This window comes from Delphinus delphis, chromosome 6 (assembly GCF_949987515.2).
Source record: "Delphinus delphis chromosome 6, mDelDel1.2, whole genome shotgun sequence".
In the NCBI taxonomy this organism is placed as follows: Eukaryota; Metazoa; Chordata; class Mammalia; order Artiodactyla; family Delphinidae; genus Delphinus; species Delphinus delphis.
Genome location: NC_082688.1, coordinates 17,531,636 through 17,555,427, shown reverse-complemented (window position 1 = coordinate 17,555,427; position 23,792 = coordinate 17,531,636). Strand labels below are relative to the sequence as shown.

The 23,792-nt window shown below is 45.0% G+C and overlaps 2 protein-coding genes across 3 annotated transcripts in view; one reads left to right on the top strand and one right to left on the bottom strand.

The window, feature by feature from the left end:
• Positions 1 to 23,792, bottom strand: part of ASTN2 (astrotactin 2) — a 912,541-nt gene that overhangs the window by 197,222 nt on the left and 691,527 nt on the right. The window lies entirely within an intron of this gene.
• TRIM32 (tripartite motif containing 32) lies at positions 9,311 to 21,134 on the top strand. Its single transcript, XM_060014250.1, has 2 exons — positions 9,311 to 9,390; positions 17,115 to 21,134. The coding sequence occupies exon 2, from the start codon at positions 17,192 to 17,194 to the stop codon at positions 19,151 to 19,153; it is 1,962 nt and encodes a 653-aa protein (XP_059870233.1). The 5' UTR covers positions 9,311 to 9,390; positions 17,115 to 17,191; the 3' UTR covers positions 19,154 to 21,134.

Genomic DNA, 23,792 nt, shown 5'->3' with positions numbered 1-23,792 from the left:
GCTGGTGAGAGGTTGCCAGGTTCAAACGTCAGGGAGGGTATGAACTTGGGATGGCTCAGCTGAAGGCTTTGGTACCATCAGAAAAGAAACCGCCGCCCTCTGACCACTTTCTTAAGGGTTTGCTGTCACACTTCTAAGTCTTCATATTCACTGAAATCTTAACAGTACTCAGGTTAAAAGGTCACCTTTAAACATGCTGATAGGCAGTGCTTTTGGAGAACATGTTCAGGGTGAGTTACTTCTCCCATTAGCTTCCCTCTTCCCCGTAGCTGTGCTTCTAGGGACAGGAAAAGGGACTAATGAGCCTACGCATCAAAAGATCAAATTAAATGAAAATAGACATAAAATAAAAATAAAGACTGAGGGACTTCCCTGGTGGTGAAGTGGTTAGGAATCCACCTGCCAATGCAGGAGACACGGGTTCGATCCCTAGTCCAGGAAGATCCCACATGCCGCGGAGCAGCTAAGCCCATGCACCATGACTACTGAGCCTGCGCTCTAGAGCCCGCATGACACAACTACTGAGCCCGCGAGCCACAACTACTGAAGCCCGCATGCCTAGAGCCAGTGCCCCGCAACAAGAGAAGCCACCGCAATGAGAAGCCCACGCACTGCGATGAAGAGTAGCCCCCGCTCGCCACAACTAGAGAAAGCCCACGCACAGCAATAAAGACCCAACGCAGCCAAAAAATAATTTTTTTAAAAAAAGACAATACAATCTCTGCAAATTTTAAATGTATATATCCAGCTATATATCAAAGTGTTGGCATAACTACACAGAGAAAATAATTATGTTGAAAGGCTTTAAAATGCAGTATTCTGATTTTACATGCTTAGGGAAAAACAGTCCAAAGAAAAAAAATGTTCTGTAAATAAATCTTAAACTAGATTTAATGGACTCACTGCTAGTTGTAATACTGGTATTGCTATTTTGAAACTATTGTGTGTATACTGTGGGCTCCAGCAGACAAGCCATCATGTTACCGTCATTAGGAGCTAAGATTATTCCTGAATTGTTTCTCTTATGTTTATAAAGTCAAAGAAGTCGAGAAAAATTCTGTACCTTGAAATTTCTATTGGAAATCATATACACTAATGATTTGCTTTTCTCTTTAAAAAAAAATAAACATTTCATAGCTCTGTCCACTGAAAAAGCCTAGAAGTAATGGTAACCTAACAGCAATAAATACCCTTAATACCCAGACTCTTGTTTTTAAATATCATTTTCCTCTAAAAGGAACAAAATATTCTTGGAAAAATTCCTTATTCCAAGTCTGGGATAGGTATGGTACAAGCTGAGCCTAGGAAGTCTTGCTGTGCCCAAAAGCGAGAGAGTTGCCAAAGACCAATGTGTTCATTTCAAAAGGACAGGCAGACCAGTTTAGAGGGGCTCACACTGGCCTACCATTGAACAAAATGAACCATGACTGTGATTGATTAAAATAGATCAGATAAACAAATTTCCTATAATTCATGACATTCCTCAAATCAAACCCAAAACCAAAGCCAAAACTCAAACTGGAAAAAACAAACAAAAGCTCATTGCTCATCATTGGGGATGGCTAAAAGACCAGCTCATTATTCTGAAAACTGGTAAAAGAATCAAGTCGTAGTCAAGATTTTATCATGAACTGGATTTCAGGGTAACTACAATTTACTTTATGGAAATATTGCATTTAATACAGGCAGGAAGAATGACAGTTAGAAAATTACCATTTTTAATCTCTAATAAGATAATAGATGTAGACAGCGATCATCGATGAATGCTAAAACCATTAGTAGAAAGGCTGATGGGAGATATTCTAATGAATGGATCAAACTCGCTGCACCTGAATCTGATCAACTTTAACTTCACTAAAAGTAAAAATCAGACATTAAGTGCCTTTGATATATGCCATAGGAAGTACATGGGACAGGCTGTATACTTCAGCCAGTGCTTCTTAAGCCCATGGATAGAATTCAATGGTCTATAAATTTGTATATGGGGAAAAAATACATCTTTATTTTCAGTATCCTCTAAATGCAATTTAGAACATATAATGCAATTTTATGCATTATAAATAACTATATATCAATTTTTTAAAAAAAACAATATTTGCCTACTTTTAGAAAACTAAATTAGAATAATGGATAGCAGTGACATGAAAAGAATATGTGGATAAAGCTGCTGAGGCTGTTGGGGAAAGGAGACTGTCTCTTAGTCTGCTGCCATCCAGTCCTAAAAGATATCAACTGGGAATTCCCTGGCGGTCCAGTGGTTAGGACTCCATGCTTTCACTGTCGAGGGCCTGGGTTCAATCCAGAAACTAAGATCCCGCAAGGTGCATGGTGCAGGCAAAACAACAACAAAAAAACACCGATGGACGGACAGGGTAATGGTATCCACGATAAAGAGAAAGTTGCTGAAATCCTGGAGCCCAGAGGGCGGGAAATCTGGATGGGGGTTGATATGTGGGGCTTAGGAGAAATGAAGCACATGGCAAAGCTTCCAGTAGCCCTCACTTCGCACTGAGTCAAGTTGAGGTTGATGACACTGCACAGGGAATGTTCTCCGAGCAAGCCTTCAATGCCACTCACGTTTACCAAGTCTCTACTCAGTCAGTGTTTGATTACCGCTGACCTTTTGACACCAGGCAGGATCCTATGGGGCGTTCCCAGAACAGACACCACTCAATCCCCACCCCGCCATGTCCTCCACCTGCCTCTTATCTGTATAAAATTTTTAGCCTCCTAAGGCCTTCTCCGAGTTCCAAAGAGTAAATTTAATCAGAGAAGTGAGAAAATGCAGAAAGAAAGGAAAACAGCCAAGCAAGACAAAATAATAATAATTTAGCCATTAAACAAAGTCCAGTACTTTTAGTTCCTCCTCAAGGTCTACAGATAATATTCTGAGCTGTATCCTTTGAGCTGTTCTGCAGATACTGAAACCCCCATCAGGTGGAACAAGTTAACGATATGCTGCCCAGAAGCACAGAGACCCCAGGTGGGTTAGAACCAGCAGGCTGATGATGTTGACTCCCGATTACCTCACCACCAACCAATTAGAAAACTGTCCACAAGCTGATCACACACCCCATAGCCCCCTCCTTCACCCTTTCTTTAAAAACCTTTCCCTGAAACCCACTGGGGAGTTTGGGCCTTCTGAGCACTAACTACCTGGACCCTTTGCTTGGTGCCCTGAAATAAACGCTGCACTTTGCTTCACCGCAACCCAGCATCAGTAGATTGGCTTTACTGCCCGTGGTCAAGCGGACCCAAGTTTGGTTCGGTAACACTTTGACTATCCACACTAGTTCAAACCACTACAAACCGGATCTGGCCAATGCACGTAAATGTGATGATATTGAAATAAAAGTTCAAAATCCTAAACCAGCTATTTCCATATCAGCACAAGGAAATAAATCAAACAAAAGAAAGCACAAAGGACATTTATGCAGTTTTATTTGTGATGGTTAAATGTTTAAAGATAAGCTTGTCAACTTGACAAGTTCTTATATAGACAGTTTGACAACCATAAAGGCCAGAAAAATATGATTTCAAACATTTTTCCATAAAGTAAAAGATAAAACCTTATATTTATTTAAAAAAAAAAATGTTGGAGACCCAGCATGGTCACAAGTATGTATGAACAGACTAAAAGGAAACTTGGTAAGTATTTACATAAATATAATCAATATAATGGTTATATTAGGTGATGGATAAAGTTGACTTTAAAAATTCTCTTTTATGGGCTTCCCTGGTTGCGCAGTGGCTGGGAGTCCGCCTGTTGATGCAGGGGACGCGGGTTCGTGCCCCGGTCTGGGAGGATCCCACATGCCGCGGAGCAGCTGGGCCCGTGAGCCATGGCCGCTGAGCCTGCACGTCCGGAGCCTGTGCTCCGCAACGGGAGAGGCTGCAACGGTGAGAGGCCCACATACCGCAAAAAAAAAAAAAAAAAAAAAAAATTATCTTTTATGCTGTAAATTTAAATAGAATTCAAACATTTACTGAGCACTTACTAAGTATCAAGTATAGGCTAGGTTGAGAAACCCACAGGGATTGAGTATGACATACAGAGATTGGAGTCAGAGTTTCAGCAGAAAGTAGACAAATGACAGACAGACAGATGTAAGATATATATGTGAGATGTACACCGATATGTACATAAGCAGAATGAAAGACCCAGGGAGGGAGAAGAGAAAGGAAGGACGAAGTGGGGAGAGGGAGAGGCGGAAGGTGGGTGGGAGGGATGGAGCCTCGAAACCAGCCTGTGATAATCTTACCTCCTGATACACACTGTTATAATCTCTTCCACTTGAGTAACTTGCTTTTAACCAACAGAATACAGCAACATTGAGGGGATGCCACTCCTGTGATGAGGTTACAAAAGGCTGTGACCTCTCTCTCGCCGGTTTTGCTGAAACAAGCTGTCCTGGAATAGCTCCTGTGGCAAGGACCTGAGCGCAGTTTCCAGCCAAAAGCCAGCAAGGAAATGAAGCCTTCAGTCCGACAGCTCTTAAAGAACTGAAACCTGCCAACAACAACCTAAGAGATCTTGGAAACTGCTCCTTCCTGCAACTTTCAGGAGAGACTCCAGCCCTGGCCAATAACTTGACTGCAGCCTCGTGAGAGACGATGAAGCAGATCTAGTTAAGGTGTGCTCAGATTCCTGACTCACAGAACCTGTGAGATAAAACATGTGTGTTGTTTTAAACCACAAAGTTTGGGGGTAATTTGTTATTCCCTGATAGATAAGTAATACAGATAGACAGATATAATTTTCCATGATTTCATGGAATTGCTAGCAGTTATAAATCCCCAGACTCAGACCGATTTGGTTAGGATGCATTCGAGTTTTAACTCCTTAGATTTTCTACCCTGTTTTCCATAAACAAGACCTTTATCCTTCTCCTCAGAATTCAGCTGCTAATATGAGAAGGAAAAGAGAACATTTTGTCAAAATAGTAATAATAATAATAATGACACTAATAGCTATCATTCATAGAACACTTTTTCAGGAAGTGCTCTAAAAACTAGATCTATTAAATCATCTGAAATTTACAACATTACTATGAGGTAGATAACTACTATTATTCCCATTTTGCAGGGGTGGAAAATGAAGTACAGAAAGGCTAATTAAGTAAGCTGTCCAACGTTACACAGCTTGTCAGCTGCAACAAGTTACTAAGCATTACTTCCAATCATCTTCTAACCTATTCCCCAAACCTTCCAGGTGGGTGGAACTGGGGTTCCAACCCAGGTTTGTCTGACTCTGAAGCCCTCTACCACACAATGGTGGACTTAATAAGCAAACTTAATAATAATAAATGCAATGCAATGGACATTACTGCAAGTTAGGCAATATCCTAATATGTAAGTGCTTAACACCCATATCTTATTCTGCTCCCAACGATGCTGTGAATTAGCTGTTGTTACCACCATTTTAAAGGGAATGAAAGAGAGGTTAAACTACAGATCTTATTTGTAAATGGAGAAAACAATGCTTAGCTGATAGGGGGACGTTATCAGTTGAACTGTGTCCCCCAAAAGATGTGCTGAAATCCTAACCCCCAGTATGTCAGTATGTGACTCTATTTAAAAATAGGGTCGCTGCAGATGCAATTAGTTAAGATGAAGTCATACTGGAATTTTAATTGGGTAACATAGAGGTCATAATCTAACAGGACCAGTGTCCTTATAAGAAGACACAGGTACGGATGCAAAATGTCGCCTGCCACATCAGGAGACAAAGAATGTTGCAGCCATCAAGCCAGCAGCCACTGAAGCCACCCTCAACCTGTGCACCCTGAGGGGATTCAGGATGGAGAAAAGCAGGATACTGGCCCCAGATAGTTAAGGTGCATATCAAAGGAATGATTTCAATCAGCCCAGACTCTTGCATCTTCTCATAAATAAAAAAAAAAAACACTAAATTCATTAACTTGAAAAGTCTGGTTTTCTTTAACTAACAGTAATCTTTTGATGTTCAGATTACCTGGTTTTGGTTGCAAAACTCCTACGTATCCTAGCTCCTCCCTTACCTCTTGGGAGCAGTCCCATAGAGCTATCTGAGAGGCTGTCTTCTGGGCTTAAGTCCCCAGATTGTCCGCCAAATAAAATATAATTCTCAACTTTTAGGTTATGCATTTTTTTCAGTCAACACAGACACACAAAGAGAAGTGGATGCCATGGAAAGACAGAGACATACAGGGAGAAAATGACCATGGAGGCAGAGATTGGAGTTATGCTACCATAAACCAAGGAACACCTGGGGCCACCAGAAGCTGGAAGAAGGAAGGATCCTCCCTAGAGACTTCAGAGAAAGTCTTGCCCCACTGCCACCTTGATTTCAGACTTCTAGCCTCAAGAACTGTGAGGGAATAAATTTCTGTTTTAAAACACCCAGTCTGTGACACTTTGTTACTACAGCACAAGCAAACTGAAACAGGTGGTTTAAATGTTAAATGAAAAAAAAAAAGTTATGGTAAAATGCTGAATAAAGAATAAAGTACTCCACAAAGAGTATTTTTTAAATGTCTCCGTCTATGAGGAAAACTGATAATGTGTCAAGGGTATGCAAAGCCACAGGATTAAAATAAGTGCATTTTCCCAGGGTGTTTATTTTACTCTGAGATTTTTGTGGGAAGCATGGTAATTAATTTAACTGGTAAGTAATTTAAACATTTTTTAAGGCAAACAGATTTTTTTTAAGAGAAAAGAAACGGTTTGTTGTTGTCGCTGTTTTTTGAAAGCATGATTGGACTATGTCCCCAGACTGTCAGGGATACTATTAGCTCTTCCCTATGATAGGGGAAAGGTCAGTAAAAAAATATGATGAGTCTTGAATTGAGACTTTGGGCTTGTAACCGTGGTTTTCATCAAACAGAGTGCTAACTCCCCACTTGTCTAAGAAGGGGGTATAAGTGAGGTCTCAAGGCTGGGAATAAACCGTTTGACAGTAACTGTCCCATCTCCCCCACCTGTAACACAGTGGTTGGTAGAAGAACCCCAGGCTTCTGTCCAGAGAGGCTCTTTGCCATTCTGGTGAAACAGGCTGCACTAAGTCTCCAACATGGCAGAAACCCAGGGCAGACGGCAGTCCCTCTTTTTCGCTGGCAATGCTGCTCAGAACAGCTCATCTGAGGGTCTTTGCCTTACAGGATCATGATCTGTGGTCATAATGACAGGCACCATTTGCCTCATTTTCCTTGAATTCCTAAATATCATCTCTCTTGTCTTCTGAGGCTTAAAAACAAACCTTACTTAATAAAGTATCAATAGAAAGATAGCTGGTGTCGTAAAATGTGGGTAGTCTTTGGACGGTGGTTTGGAGCATGTCATGAGCCTAACTGGCCTGGATTTGTACTCCAGCCCTGCCACTTCCCAAAAGGTGACTGTAGGCAAGCCATTTAATCTTGCTCAGCCTCGGTTGCCTCTTTTGTAAGATAAAGCTACTGATGCCTACTTGAATCATTGCTGAAAAGATTAATTGTGACATAGGACAGTATCTATGGAGTGTCTGGTATATTGCCGGTGTTCAAAAAATGGTCCGCTCTTATTCGATTGACCCCACTGAGTCATTCCGCAGCTGGACTAACTCTAAGTTAGACAGGGGATGTGATTTGCCTAAGGTCACATTTCTGAGTCTGACTCACTCAGCAACTTCTGCGTGCTGCGCACAGCGCTAACAGATATGACAACCAGCAGGCAGTGCCCTTCAGGGAGTTCACAGCCCACTGGTGACAACTGCAGGGAAGTGGGTAATTAAAATCCAACCTGGTATATGCTTTGTGAGAAATCATCAAATTGCAAGTACTTGCTGGGCATGCAGTGAGCATACCCTTAGTTAAATGCAAACCACTATACATAATCTCAGTTAATCCTATAGCAAACCTCATCTCCATTTAGAAATAAAGAGGGACTTCCCTGGCGGTCCCTTGGTTAAGACTCCGTGCTTCCACTGCAGGGGGCACAGGTTCCATCCCTGGTCGGTGAACTAAGATCTCTCATGCCCCATGGTGCAGCGCCCGCCCCCCCCCCCCCCCCGCAAAGGGCTGAGAGGTTGAGGGACTTATCAACTTGAGACCCTGTTATTCAATTACCTGGGCATCAGTTGCTTATCTCGTAGGGTGATTATGAAGACTAAGTGAACTATACGCACGTGAAGTGTTTAGCTGCAGCCAGACAGTTTCGTTATTGTTTTTGTTTGTTGTTTCATCATTGTGAAGGGTTACATTATCTTCCCGGGATGTCAAATCCAAGCGCATCCTCCTTCAAACTCCTTCCTACTCTTAAACTATACTATACGGTCACCTGCAGGAGCCTGTAGTTGGCCCCAAACCACCCAGGGTCCTCCCCTGCCAACAGGCTAGACCATCGCTTACCTGTGAAGACTCTTACCCCTCCTGGCTCCCCCAAAATTAGACTTGGCTTTGGGTTCCTGGGTAGCTTCTACAGAGGATGGAGAGTGTGCTCTCATATCTACCTCCGCTGTCGGCCTCCCAGCTGAGTAGGAGTAAGAATCCTTCAGGAGAGCAATTTGTTCATCAGATAAGCTTATCTCTAGGCTGCTGCGGTGTGTCACAGGGAGAACTGAGGGGCGCGAAGAGCTACCTTCCCAAGTGCGTCCAGGTTCTGTGCTTGCCCCGGAGTGGATGTTGTATTATCTCCTTGGCCCATTTCTCAGATGGCAAAGCTGACGTGGAGCGAGGCCTTTCTGAGAGGTGCCAAGTCTTGGCTGAGGAACACTCCCGGAGGCCATGGGTTAGCAAAGGGGTTGACACAGATTGGGGTCAGACACGTGAGTTCTGGTTTAGCTCCCGACTTGCTGAGTGAACTTGGGCCTCAGTTTCTTTAACCGTACAACGGGGACAGAAAGCTGAACTACGTGTTCCCAAGACACCTCGTTCTTTCCAGAGGGCTCGCCGCCACCCTGCCGCTGGGCCGCGAGCTCGGGCGCCGCTGCCTACAAGCCCCAGCATGCCTGTGGGGGGGCGGGGCTAAGTGACGGACAGGCGGTTCTGCGAATTGGCGCCCGCCAAGGGGCGCGCGTTGGCGCGTGCGCAGAGCGCGGCGGGCGGGTGGGCTGGCAGCAGTGGACGCGTCGGAGCCGCGGGCGGTCAGGTAGGGGGCGGGGTGGACGGTGGGAGACCCGGGACCGAGGCCGGAGTCGCGGGCGGTGGCTGACGAGCGGCGCGGGGGGCTGTGCCGGCGTGCAGCGGCCGGTCCACGCCAGAATGGCAGGGTCTGGGGGACCGGATCTGAGGAGTGGGATCGGGGTGGGGGTGGGGCTGCGCGGGGGCAGGCTCGGAGCGGCGGGGGTCCGAGACGGGGCTGAGGAGCTCGGAGGAAATACGGCCGGGGAGGGGAGCGAGGGACTCTGAGAAGAGTCGCGGTGCAGCATCTCGGGAGGTATGAGGTAATGTGGGGCCCTGAGGAGAGACGGGTGCAGCATCTGGGAGACGGGAGGGGATCTGAAGGCCCTGGAGGGACCAGGGGTGCAGAGTCTCGGAAATATGAAGGAATGGGGGAGCCTTGGTGAGGTTTGGGGTGCAGAATCTCAGGAGGCTTGAGGGAGTCTGGGGGCATTAGGCTTTGGGGCGGGGGGCGAGATCTGAGGTCAGAGGGAGCAGGGTCCGGGGCTATCATCATGGCTGAGGAGGAAGCGTTTTCCCGAGTGGAATCTGGGGAAGAATGAGGGGCTGAGTTCGTGCGGGAACCAGTGGGAAGCAGTATCTGGTCGGCAGAAAGAAGAGACCTGGCTAAGGTTTGAAGCGACAGAAGACACGGGTGGGCAAGAGGAAGGAGCAGGGCTTGAGGGCGGGGCAGGATTCCTGATGGCATGCAGTGGGTGGAGGCTCTGCTTGAGGGAGGGCACACACCTGAGGTGTGGGACTGGGGTGTTAAACCGTGATGCAGGGCTGAAGGTTGCAGAGGTTTGGAAACAGAGATTAAAGGATCTGTGTCAGGGATTCAGGGCACATGAGTGAGCAACTGGTGAGGCTGGCAGGGTAGAGCCCAAAAGGCTGGAATTCTGTATTGTAGAAGAGTTGGGAATGGGATTTAGGAATGGTTGAACGGTGGGGTGGAGAGGTACTGATTGGACTGTAGAATTAAGAGACTGAATAGAGTCGTGGATGGGTGTCTAGGGCTGCTAAAGGAATTTTCCTGAAGTCTCTGCATGGGAAGCAAAGGGAGTTCTGGGGACCCAAAGACCTAGAAGTAATGTATGAAACTGTATATGAGCGTATGAAGTTGAGCAGAGTTCAGGGGTCCAGCAAGAAAGTCGTAAGTCTTTGAGCTCAGGACTCCTGAAGGAGCCTGACTGCCTGTGAGGGGCAGAACCTCCCTCAATTATTAGCCAGAGATCTCTTACCATGAGGCAGCTGTGGTACGCCCACTGACTCCACTCTGAACCCCAGACCTGCTGAAAGTGGTAGGCTTCGGGGAGGGGGGGGAGAGAGTGGTCAGTGGAATCATAAAGCTGGAGACTCTTCAAGGTCATCTGTCCCAGCCCCCCTTTGCCGGTCCCTTCAAGCTGTGGTGACAGATAGTGTGTGAGACTTCCAGGGGATGAGTGGAACATGATCTCATGTCTTTTTTTCCTCATCAGTGATATAAGTAGATTGGATTAATCCCACATGAGGTGTTTGAACTGGGAGAGAAACAAGAAAAGGGGATCTCAGATGCATTGAGCATTTAGTCCTGGGCCAAGTTCTAAAGAAATGGTTCCTAACTGGCAGTGGTTTTGTCCCCCAGGGGACATCTGGCAATGTCTGGAGCCATTTTTGGCTGTTAGAGTTGGGGTGGGGAGGACTACTGGCCTCACGTAGGTGACACCAGGGACGCTGTGAAACACCCTACAGCACACAGAACGGTCCTCACAACAAAGAAGTGTCGGGTCCATGTCAGTAGTGCCGAAGTTGAACTCTGCGCCGAGTCAGATATATCCTGGATTCCGATCTCGGCTCTGTCTTGAATGAGTTACTTAACCTTCCTGTGCCTGGCTCTTCATCTGTAAAATGGGGTTAATAACAGGACCTACATCACAGGTTACTGTGACGACTCAGTGAAGTAAATCCGAGTGCTTCGTGTCTGGTGCATAGTAAATGCTCAACATTTAGTAATATTTCATTTTCATATCTACTTTCTTACTCGTTTTCATAACAGCCCTGCTAAGTAGGTGCTACAATATCCAGTTTTACACATAAGGAGACTAAGGCTTAGGCAGTGACTTGTCTAAGGTTCCACAGCTAGAGATGGCAAAGGTAGCTTCATATTCAGATCTCTGTAATCCTGTATTATTCTCTCTTCCCTTGCTGCTTCTTTGCTGGGGTCTGCCTGGTCTTACTGTCTATCTCAGCTCATTCCCCTCTAAGGAAAGGATGACCCAGTGAGTATCGCTGAGTATCAAATTGAACTGTAAAGGGAATAAATCCATCTGATTAGGTAGGGAGTAGCCCTGGACTTTGTTCTCAATTTGCTCTTAGACCAGGACCAGTGGGTAGATAAGGAGAGGATCTTGAGGTTAGCAGACAGGATAAGGTGCAGGAGACTAGAGGGTGAGGTATGGAGGCCATTGGCTTGAAAAAACACTTCACTGCAGGGACCGAGGCTGAAGGCATCCATACTCTGGAAAGTAACTCCTGTTCTGAATGATCTCCTGTGGGCTTCTTTCCCTTGGAACAGAATGACAGCATTTGCTCTGTCAACTCCAGGACTAGCTATAGCATTGCTGAAACCATCTCAGAAACATAGTAGGACTGCATCGGAAGGCCGGAGACCTAGCTGGAAAATCCACACACAGCCCTAAGGAAGATATGTAATGGAAATGGAGTCAGCCTGGGAATCAGAGGCTTAAAGTTCAAAACCTTTCCTCTGCTGCTAATTTACTAGGAGATCTTGGACAAGTACTTGCCCTTATCAGCTTCAATCTATTGAAAACACGAATAGCTACCATTTATTGAGTGCTTATTGTGTGCATTATCTCAGTTAATCCTGCCAATGATCCTGCTAATAATCTAGGTGCTATTCTACATTTACAGATGAGAAAACTAATAGGTTAAATGATTTACCCAAGTCTCCATAGCAAGTTGCAAAGCAGGGATGTGAGCCCAGATCTGTCTGACTCATAAGTTACATTATACTAGTTTTAGTAGAAAGGCTTTTTCAATACTTAAGAGCCATACACTCATGTCTGGAGAGTGCTTGGTGGTCAAAAGTTTGCAAGGCCCTTGAAGTGGTTCATTGTCCCTGCACACGGATGTGCTGCCTCTTTGACACTACCTCCATTAGGTTCTTCTAGTGGAACAATCAGATTAAAAATCCATTCCTAGGTACCTTTACCAGCCTCTCAGGCAGAGTGCCTAGAGCTAATGGTAGCCTAATCAGCTAGGAAACTATAATACATCTTTTGCTTCGCTGTGGTTTTATGGCTGGGAGTTGACACACCTGGATTTGAATCTCACTTCTACTACTTAGCAGCTTTGAAACCTTGGACAGGTTGCTTTTCTTTGAGCCTAGTTTCCTTATTTATAAAGAGGAATAAAACATACTTCACGTAGTTATTATGAGAATAAAAGGTAATGTGTGAAAGGTGCCTGACATTCAGCAAATGGCAGTTTTATGAGAGGTAGCAATTATGAGAGGATGGGGAGGCTGGAAGGGGACTGAGTATTGCTTTGCCAAATTTCCTTGAACCTAAGCAGCCCCCACTGGTCTCCCCCAAATTCCCATCCCCTCTTGTACCTTTCCCAGGATCTGCTTCCTGATCCTTTAATCAAAAGCTCATGGTTAAATGTGCATATGCTGTATGCAGAGAAACGAACTGAGAGTAGGGCGGGTGGAGATCAGTTGTAAGTCCCCCGAGAAGACTGCTGATTTTCCCCTTGTCCTATATGCTTTGAGTCTCATTGGCAGCATTGCACATGTTTGTGGAAGATTCAGGGGATCCTTTCTAGGTCCTGCAGTTTTGGAGGAAGACAGAGGACAGACAAGTGTTTTTGTTTTTTTTTTTTTCCCCAGCAAACTATTATTGATTTAGAGTTTTAGCTAAAGATTTTTTTTCGCTACAAACATGCCCTTCTGGGTTGTTTTGTGTGTCCCACAGTGGTACAGCTTTGGGGTCATGCCTGCGTTTCCCAATGAGCCCCTACTTGCAGAGTTTATCTTAGCTGTTGGCAGGTACCTTAAATGCCCTGAGTAATGTAACATTAAGAATCCTCTCCCACACACAGAACTGGGTGAGTGTCAGATGAGGACCTCATTGACTTTCTTAAAATCAGCCCTGCTAGCCACTCCTGAAGAGTGAGCATTGGTGGCAGGGAGATGGTTATGCACTTGCTTCGCATTCCATTCAAATGCTGGAGGAATAAACAAAGTTTAGAAAGCTGTCATGAAAGGAAATGTGATAAGCCTTGCGAAAAACCCAGTCAAACCAGGGGACTGTATAAGAAGTAGGATGGACCTTTATGTCTTGTGAAAGGAAATGTAGGTGCTGTTTCACATGTTTTCTAGTTTTTATGTGAACTCTGTTCCTGTCTGGTTTTGCTCAAAATTATATCTCCAGTGTTTTCATGGGGCTGGACTCACAGTAGGTGCTCAGTAAAGATTTGTTGTTTAATTTCTTAAAGTCCTGCAGTTTTGCTCATAGCTTAAGACCCCCAAGGGGCTAACAGGTTTAGGGAATAGAGACATCTAGAGAACTATCCCATGGTGGGGATTCAACCACTGGATGGCAATTTGAAACCTTAGGTCATCTCTAATCCTTTGATTTTGAGAACAGATACAACAATCTCCAGGGAAGGTTCAGCATTTTAATTTTTGAAGTGTATTATCTGATATCCTGGGTGCTGTCTGCCTTTTGAAAAGTGCCTGTTCATTCCTTCTCACTGGCCGGGTGGTCGCCACCGCCACCACTGCTGCTACTCCTGCTATTACTAAAATCTATATTTTATTGCATCATTCCTTTTATGCCCCTCTTGGTATTTTCTGAACAAGAGAAGTTGTGAATTCATTTGCCAGTTTCTCACATGGATATCTAGTGTCCTCAATCAAATTCCTTCAAAGCTGACAGGTTATTAATCTTTATGTGCCTTTATATGCCATAAAAGGAAAGATTCTTCATCCTTTCAAATGCAGTTTGTAAACTAAATGCTTTGTTAATACTAGTACTAGTTGTTATAATGTTAATACTGTTCCTGATTGTTACTGAAGTTATGATAAGTAGCAGTTTTTCACTGCATACCTACCAGTTTCCAGACTAAGCACTTTATGTGGATTATTATCACACTAACCCTTTTCTAAAGTAAGAAATTATCATCACAGTAACTATAAAGTTAGTTATCTTCTATAAAGTAAGAAAACAGGTTTAGTGAGATTAAATAACTTGCTTCCTGTCCCACAACTTGTAAATGACCTGCTGATTTGATCCCAGTTCTGTGTGACTTCAAGGTTCACAGGTTTTTGTTTTTGTTCTGCTACCCTTGTTATTTATGTCATCGACTGGGGAAAGCCTAGTGGTGCCAGAAGCAGCTAGATCAGGCTAGGGTATGACTATAGAATTTTCCTGAGTCTTAGGGCAGCTGGAGCAAACACAGCTTAGGGGGTAGATTCTCATGTGAAGCTGAACCAGAGCTGGGCTAGTATCAGTATGGGGTGTGCAGTACTAATCATGAGATCAAAGAAATTGGTGGGGGGGGCAGTAAGCTGAGGTGGGGGGGTCAAGAGTTGACAGTACAAAGTGCACAACAGGAAATATGTTCAAAGTATCAGGAAGGCAGCCAAAATTGTAAATAACATGTTGGGGGTTCATTCTGATTGGTTTTAGATTTTATAAATGGCAGAAAATGGGCAGCTAACTTAAAGACTTGGGATGATAAGACAACTCCTTTCACACATATGTCTTTTCAAGGGAAACTGAGTTCAAATTGACCTTCCACCTGAATGCTTCTCGGTGCTAACAATAATGACCAGCTGTATCCTTCTGGAAGAGAGGGGCTGTATCTGCCGGTCACATAGCCTCAGACCTAGAAAAGGCCTGAACCATGTCTCCCATTTCTACAACCTGGGAGCACCACTTTCAGCGGGAGCCTAGACTGATACGCAGCTATCTCCACACCTGATGCTTTAGTGATGGGACCTCATGTTTCCTGGCAAAGCAGGGCAGCTTTAGGAAACGGATCCTTGACATTCTCTTTTGCCTCAGAGAGCCTAGTGAAGCCGCATACAGCTGAGATATTTCGGGGAATGGACGCGGGCATAGTAAATTCATTTTTTAAAGTGGATGGCTTAAACAGGGAGGCAGGAAGCTTTTAAATTGAAGGAGGTGGTATGACATTCCAGAAAACTGGAGAAAGAATTTGCTGGTATTTTTACAAGTTGGCACACTTGTTTAATTAGCTGATCTGCTGTGCCAGTTCTGAGAAGAACAGATGTCCCTGGGCACTGTAAAGTAACATGCTCTGGATCCAGATACCAAATGTTGCCCTCAGTCTGTTGTCCCAGATGATGGAAGAGAGAACTGAAGCTATTGGTTTGGAATTGAGGAGGTTTGTCTGGGTCCTGAGCTGAGGTTTCTATCAGTGTTTCTATACGACTGCAGCCAGACCCATGACATTTAAGCATTCAGCGTTCACAGCTTAGTCACATGGATAGTCCCATGAGACCTTTTAGGGTCATGGTATGGGGTAATGTGTTATTTTGTTGAGGCATGGATTTGAATCGTAAGAGGTTGCCAGGCTGGTGTGTGGGAGTGGGTCACTCAGCTAATAAAGCAATCTAACCCACTCTAGAGCAGCTAAACCTCATGATTATTTCTTAATTGTGGAGATAATTCTATGCCGTTAGGCAGCATTTCTCAGAGTATGGTAAGTGTTGTATGACGGGAAAAAAAAAAGCTTGAAGTAATGTTGGGTTAAATAAAGTTAAAGATATCTGTACTGCATGGTTCTACCATGTTTGCACCATGTGACCTTGGGCCAGTTTTTCTGAACCTTAGCTTCCTCATCTGTAAAATAGGGTAATGAAAATAGTACTTACATCATAGGGTCATTATGAGTATTAAATGAGATTAAGTATATGGAGCATCTAGCATGGTATCTAGCACATAGTAAGCACTAGATGTATACTCTTTCCTTTCCAGTAGAAGGAAAGCGGGATTTCAGGGAGGTTGGATTGACTTTAGACAGATTGTGCATGTCTGCTCCTGAATATCTGTCAGACTGTGATACAAAGCTAAATATGGGGAAATTTGTAACACGTATCTCTGCGCTGACTCCCCTTCTTCTCTATGGGTGGAGAAAGAATTAATGACATTTGCAAAGCTTTTCCCAGCTTGCTGCATTGCCCTGAAAACCAAGCTAACGGGTCTTCCTCCTCCTCCTTCTCGATGGTTGACCATCTGCAGATCACAAGACTGCACAGGTGCAGCTGTAGGATTTGCATTTAAGAAGGGCTGAATTTATCCTTGTGCCTCACCTTGCTAGATCTATTCATTCTTATTTTGGGTATAAACTGACATTGACATAAGGCTGCAGAGAGAGCACTGAGATCTCTGTGGTTCTACTTCATGAGCATATGTGGATCGAGGAGGGTGGGAGAATTCATGGCATGTACTGCTTGTAGGAGGGGGTATTTCAGGCCAAAACTAAGTCCCTGATAAGGGACTACCATTTCTCAAATCATCCAGGCTTGAGTCTTTGGCTGTCTTAGCTCTACCACTTCCCCACCCCAATCCACTCAGCTAACAAATCTTAGTGATCGTACTTATGGAATATTGCTTAAATGCATCTTCTTTCCATTTCCACCACCTGCTCCCTAGTTCAGCCTCCCTGTAACTTTCGCCAGGCAGTTTTGCAGTATCTTCCAAACTAGTTTCTCTGCCTTTTCCCCCACTGCATTCAAGCTTTGGTCATATTAGTTCCCGGCTCCAAAACATGCATTGTTTCTCTGTGTTCATCAGAATGAAGTTCTGAGGTCTCATTTTGGCTCTGAAGACTTCTTATAATCATTCCCCAGTTTAACTTTCCAAACCAGTCAGTGACTGAACTGAGTGATGGTAGCCATTCTCTAAATGTTTCTTGAGTGATTTAACTCGTAGAGGCAGTGGAATAATGGCTTCCTTTTCTCTTTAGCAGGATTCAACCCTCTGGAGCATGAACACCAAGCTGTTCGGTCCTGGGCTGTGCTAGCAGGCCCCTTCAAGGCAATAGCAATGGCTGCGGCAGCAGCTTCTCACCTGAACCTGGATGCCCTGCGGGAAGTGCTGGAATGCCCCATCTGCATGGAGTCCTTCACAGAGGAGCAGCTGCGGCCCAAGCTCCTGCACTGTGGCCATACCATCTGCCGCCAGTGCCTGGAGAAGCTACTGGCCAGTAGCATCAATGGTGTCCGCTGTCCCTTTTGCAGCAAGATTACCCGCATAACCAGCCTGACCCAGCTGACGGACAACCTGACGGTGCTGAAGATCATTGACACGGCTGGGCTCAGTGAGGCCGTGGGGCTGCTCATGTGCCGGTCGTGCGGGCGGCGGCTGCCCCGGCAGTTCTGCCGAAGCTGCAGCGTGGTGTTGTGTGAGCCCTGCCGGGAGGCGGACCACCAGCCTCCTGGCCACTGTACACTCCCTGTCAAAGAAGCAGCTGAGGAGCGGCGTCGGGACTTTGGAGAGAAGTTGGCCCGTCTGCGGGAGCTTATGGGGGAGCTGCAGCGCCGGAAGGTAGCCTTGGAAGGAGTCTCCAAGGACCTTCAGGCGAGGTATAAAGCAGTCCTCCAGGAGTACGGGCACGAAGAGCGCAGGGTCCAGGAGGAGCTGGCTCGCTCCCGGAAGTTCTTCACGGGCTCGTTGGCCGAGGTTGAGAAGTCTAACAGCCAGGTGGTAGAGGAGCAGAGTTACCTGCTCAACGTCGCCGAGGTGCAGGCCGTGTCTCGCTGTGACTACTTCTTGGCCAAGATCAAGCAGGCAGACGTAGCACTACTGGAAGAGACAGCCGACGAGGAGGAGCCGGCGCTCACTGCCAGCCTGCCCCGGGAGCTCACCCTGCAGGATGTAGAGCTCCTCAAGGTCGGCCACGTCGGCCCCCTCCAAATCGGGCAGGCGGCTAGGAAGCCCCGGACAGTCAACATGGAAGACTCCTGGGCCATGGAGGCTGCAGCCTCTGCTGCCTCTTCCTCCGTTACATTTAGAGAGATGGACATGAGCCCTGAGGAAGTGGCTGCTAGCCCTAGGGCCTCGCCTGCTAAGCAGCGGGGCTCTGACACAGCCGCCAGCATCCAGCAGTGCCTCTTTCTCAAGAAGATGGGGGCCAAAGGCAGCACTCCAGGCATGTTCAACCTCCCAGTCAGTCTCTATGTGACCAGTCAAGGCGAAGTGCTGGTTGCTGACCGTGGCAACTACCGTATACAAGTCTTTACCCGCAAAGGCTTTTTGAAGGAGATCCGCCGCAGCCCCAGTGGCATTGATAGCTTTGTTCTGAGCTTCCTTGGGGCTGACTTGCCCAATCTCACTCCTCTCTCAGTTGCCATGAACTGCCATGGGCTGATTGGTGTGACTGACAGCTATGACAACTCCCTCAAGGTATACACCTTGGATGGCCACTGCGTGGCCTGTCACAGGAGCCAGCTGAGCAAACCCTGGGGCATCACAGCCCTTCCATCTGGCCAATTTGTGGTAACTGATGTGGAAGGTGGAAAGCTCTGGTGCTTCACTGTTGACCGAGGAGCAGGGGTGGTCAAATACAGCTGCCTCTGCAGTGCTGTGCGGCCCAAGTTTGTCACCTGTGACGCTGAAGGCACTGTCTACTTCACCCAGGGCTTGGGCCTCAATCTGGAGAATCGGCAGAATGAGCACCACCTGGAGGGTGGCTTCTCCATTGGCTCTGTGGGCCCCGACGGGCAGCTGGGTCGCCAGATTAGCCACTTCTTCTCGGAGAACGAGGATTTCCGCTGCATTGCTGGCATGTGTGTGGATGCCCGTGGTGATCTCATCGTGGCTGACAGTAGTCGCAAAGAAATTCTCCACTTTCCTAAGGGTGGGGGCTATAGCGTCCTTATTCGAGAGGGGCTCACCTGTCCAGTGGGCATCGCCCTCACACCTAAGGGGCAGCTGCTGGTCTTGGACTGTTGGGATCATTGCATCAAGGTTTACAGCTACCATCTGAGAAGATATTCTACCCCTTAGGGGCTGGGAAATAGCAGTTTCTTCTGCTCCCCAAGCAGCTTCCCTTCCCTGTTCTTGGTTGTTGGTGGTACTATAGTGTAGACTTGGCCTGTGTCCTGATTTCAGCTGGCTAGCCTAGAAGTTTAGAAGCTCTGTCTTCTAGTGTTTTTCATTTGCATTATCTCCTCGCCTAGGTTTAGAGCTTTAACAGATGCATTACCCCAAACAGGACACATGATATGAGATTAGCTGATGTTTCATTAGAACTTAGGCACTTCTAAGGCTTCAGCAGAGAGCCTCTTTCCCCTGTATTTGAAATTTTCCCGTGTATTGAACCCTTGTTGATTTTCCTCTCTTTTGGCTTTGATAACTCTGGTCCATTATTTCCTTCCTATTATAACATGCTCCATCTGTGACACTTCCTCTTCAACTCTGCTGCATTTAGTGTGCACGCATGTAGTGGGATCTCCTCTACCTTTCAGTGACACTTCAGACATCACATTCCTGTGGCATGATGTCTCAGGTCTGACCACCTTTACCAGTGTGAAAGACCATTCATTTAGTGCCACCGTGGGAGCTATATAGTCCCTTTGGGAAGCAGTAACTCTTGGCTCTGGGGGTTTTGTGCCATCTTGGATTGGTCTGTAATTGCAGGTGTGACAGAGAATGGATTGACCCTCGTTAGTGTCGAAGGCTTTAGCCTGGAAATCGCTTGCCTCTTAAAGGAGCATGTGGATTGGAATTATGCCAAAGCATAGGAAGTTGCAAATAAACAAAAATAAATGCTAATATAGTCAGCAAACATTCTTGAATAGTCTCTAGAGCGCATCGTTTTTCCTATTACCTCTTTCCACTGACCTGTGTTAGGAGCTGTCTGTGGAATTGTACAACACGGGCCAGGGCCAACAAAGTGGGGAGGTGGACACATCTCATTTTCATTGCTAAAGCAAAACTGTTTGGTCCTTATTCTGCGTTTTCCTCAAGTCAGTGCATAATACTTGGTTTGGGGATTTATTTCCATCTCTCTATCAAGCATTAACTAATTGATAATTGTCTTTTCATCTCTGGTATTCATGTCTTTTAATTAAATATGGAATTTGGGAGGTGAGGGGAGGGATAAGTTGTACCTTGCTGCTTTGCTTCCATGTCTGACACTGCATTCTTTGAGAGTAGTACGAATCTACCTAGGTCAAAATTCAGCAAAAAGCACTATTATGTAAAGATAATCCAAAACTTACTTCCACATACACGTGTACAGAATCAGCCCCCAAGGTCTATAGTCACCAACACCCTGTTCTAAACTCAGCCTCCACCATCTGCTTTATCCTTATAATTACAGTTCAACAAAGGAAGAAACTTGTGCTTTTAGGAAGCCCAGAAGTGGGTGAGGGACTTTGTGACAAGGTTCCTGAGGCTCTGGTGCTTACCAAGCAACATATCTTGTGCTCTGGGTGCAGGGCTGATGGCAAGCCAAAAAACTGTTACCTTGCTTTCACAGACACAAAATCTGCTAAGCCGAGCTACTCAAATTGTTTTTTTTGGTGGTGGTGTTGCTTTTTTGGCCTCTCTTGTGATAGCTGCCAAAGGATAGGAAAGGAGCTAATTAAAATGATGTTGAACTGGTCTGTCTCGTGCTTTTCATCTGGAGAAAGCCCCATGTTCTGATTATGAAATTGCATCCGATTTCTAAAGATTGCATAATTGAGAGGAAATTGATCCAATTAAAAGTGCATCACAAATGACTCCACTAGTTGTTAGAGCCACTTCATCTGTGGTAGCACCTGGAAGCGGGAGATCTATCTTTGCTGTCAGTGGGGGACTTGCTGAGGCAATAATGGTGGCCGAGGCCTTTGGCACAAGGTTTGCAGCAGAGATATGGATATAATGTTGTGGGCTGGCTTGACATAAACAATGCCAGGAAATCTCCAGCTGCCCATGCCTTTGCAAGGAAGTGCTGTCACTGTTGGCATTCAGCATTTAGGTCTAACCCATCTCTGAACCACACTCATGCCTTGGCCTTCAAATGCAGCAGGTATCTGCTGGCTCAGAATGGAAATAAATGTGGTCTGAATGTTTTTGTTCCTTTGATGTGAATATTTTAGGCTGTGCTGAGTACAGTCAATTTTTCAGTTATCTACCAAGTTGACTAAATTGCAGAGTATAGCCTCAAGAAACTGATTTGCTCAATTATAGCAGTTATTATAGTTTGTTTTTTTTTTGTTGTTTTCTCTTTTTAAGCAGTAATACCTTTATTCAGATAAAGTCTTAAATGCAAGTCAATTATGTAATAAATCAAAGTGCAGCTGCACTGGTTGAAGCAGGCTCGTGGGCCTGGAGAACAGGCTTATCCCCTCACCTAACCTGTGTACAATTGCAAAACTCGTGAATCTACGGAACACTTTCTGAAAACCACTGAACTACAACATCGCTTATCTTCCAGTTCCATCTTATTAGCCATATGTCTGTGGGCAAGTCACTTACCCCTTCCTCTTCTGGAAAATGATGAAAGTGATCCCTGTCTCCATGACGGGTGTAAGATGTGAGATAATAGATGTTAAAATACCTGCTACAGTTCTTGTCATAATCAGTGAGAGCTATTATCTTCTATTGAGTTGTTCAAAAGAGTGGGGTTAGGTTGTCCAACCACTCTGAATAATACCTTCCATCTTTCCTATTGTTACACGTTCCTATTTGCCAATCAAAACCTTTCTAAGGCATTTCCTCCGACTAGCCATAAGTCTTCAAATAAATCTGGTCACCTGTTCCTTTTTACTATCACTCTACCTATTTCATGTTTCTATTATTATACAATTTACTGTGTTGCAATTATTTGCCCATATATTTGAGCTTTATTGAGGGTTAGCTTTAATCTCTAGCTAAGAGCACATAGCATGGTGCCTAATATACAGTATGTCCTCAGTTATTTAATTGGCTGTTATTTATATGACTTGGTGATGGTAGGCCCTCCAGTAACACCCTCACATTGGCTAAAAGATAAAGGCAGACAAATGACTTATAGGTTCACTAACTCCCTGCTTTCCTTTATCATTTCTGAGTAATTATATAGAATTTAAGGTTTTGGAGCAATGATTCATTCAATACTGAGTACCTACTGTGAGCCCAGTACTATGCCAGGTGTTCAGAAAATTTTAAAAAATGATAAGTAATATTAATGTGTCTACTTTCTCGTAAGTTATTTCACAGTCTTTCTAAAGTATTTGGAATTGTATTCCATTGCCCTGGGCTTTCTCAAAAGCCAGGAATAGGCACTATGTGGATGACTGTGAGGGTCCATCCCAATGTGCACTCCAGCCTCAGATAAGTCCACAGACGGCCACTCCATTATTCCAATCAGCAGGATAAACTTGGCTTGAGTCTGTGTTCCTGTGGGTAAGACAAGTAATGCTTAAAGTAGTTGTACTTTTAGTCTAGTGCTAATTAATGGCTTCTTAAAAGTGAAGTGCTACCAGCTCTATAGGAGGGAAATGGAAGGCAAAGTCTAGTATGAAACTCACGGCTCTACCTTATACCTGATTAGCTGCTGATTTGCACTCAGGACGTGCAGCTCCTCAAGGGATCACAAAACAAATTACAGGTAAGAAACAGCAGATGCCTGGATGAATTTTACAAGCAGGCAGTGGTAAGGTAGGAGGGTGTTTAGCAAAATACTTACACTCCAGAACTTTGGCTGTATCTTGTCGATATCACTAATATTCATGGTACTCTGACTAAGTCTGAAGTTAGGCAGCTCTGGGACTGGCAACGCATTCTAGTGGGAAAGCCACTGGGCTTGGTCTGGATCTGAATCACAGCTCTAACTCTACTAGCTATGTGGCCTCAGATGATCACCTTACCTCTGCGTCGGTTTCCCTGTCTATAAAATAAGAAAGTTGGGTTAGATCATCACTAAAATCCTTTCTAGCTCTATGATTTTAATTATTTTACCAAATAGAATTGTGGTTGAGTTTTCCCCCAATGTTTTTGCATAATTTTGCTGTAATTTTATCGTGTTTACATTAGAGTAGTAGAAAGAACCTGTACTTCGTAATCAGCCCCACCTTGGTCCAACTGCTTACTCTACCCCAACTATTGTGACCTTGGGCCACTTGCAAACTACTGCCACTCTGTTGAGCTACTGTTTCCTCATCTTGTAAAAGGAAATGACAGTTTATGTTTTAAAGGGCTGTTGTGAGAATTAAAATATACTAATGGGATAGTGTATATAAAAGGACCTAATTCAGAAAATGTGACGTGCCCAGAAAATGTGATTTCCACTGTAGGGGGCAAAGACCTCCTTTCCCTCTTGGTGAACTGATGCAAATTTTTCATGTTAACACTCGGGGAGGTTTCAGACCTGCATTGGTGATTCAACCACACTGCTCAGCTTCTTAATTAAAAAGCCTATCGGAAGAAGAGTGGGATTGCCGGAGGGGCAGAGGCAAAACTTTCACAGCAATGTATCCCACTAGAAAAGCTGCACATAAAACCTAAAGGCTAATTATTTGATTAAAGTAATTAGGATGGCATCTTGACTTTTGGCAGAAACATGCATGTTTAGCTATTCCTATAGATGGCCAGCATAAAGGGATTTTTCCCTCCAGGTCAACATTCATTAACCCAAATAATTACAAAATTTAAAATAAGCCATAAATCTCATTGT

Excerpts from the sequence above, each read along its gene's own strand:
- TRIM32 (XM_060014250.1), top strand. The coding sequence starts at position 17,192 with ATGGCTGCGGCAGCAGCTTCTCACCTGAACCTGGATGCCCTGCGGGAA.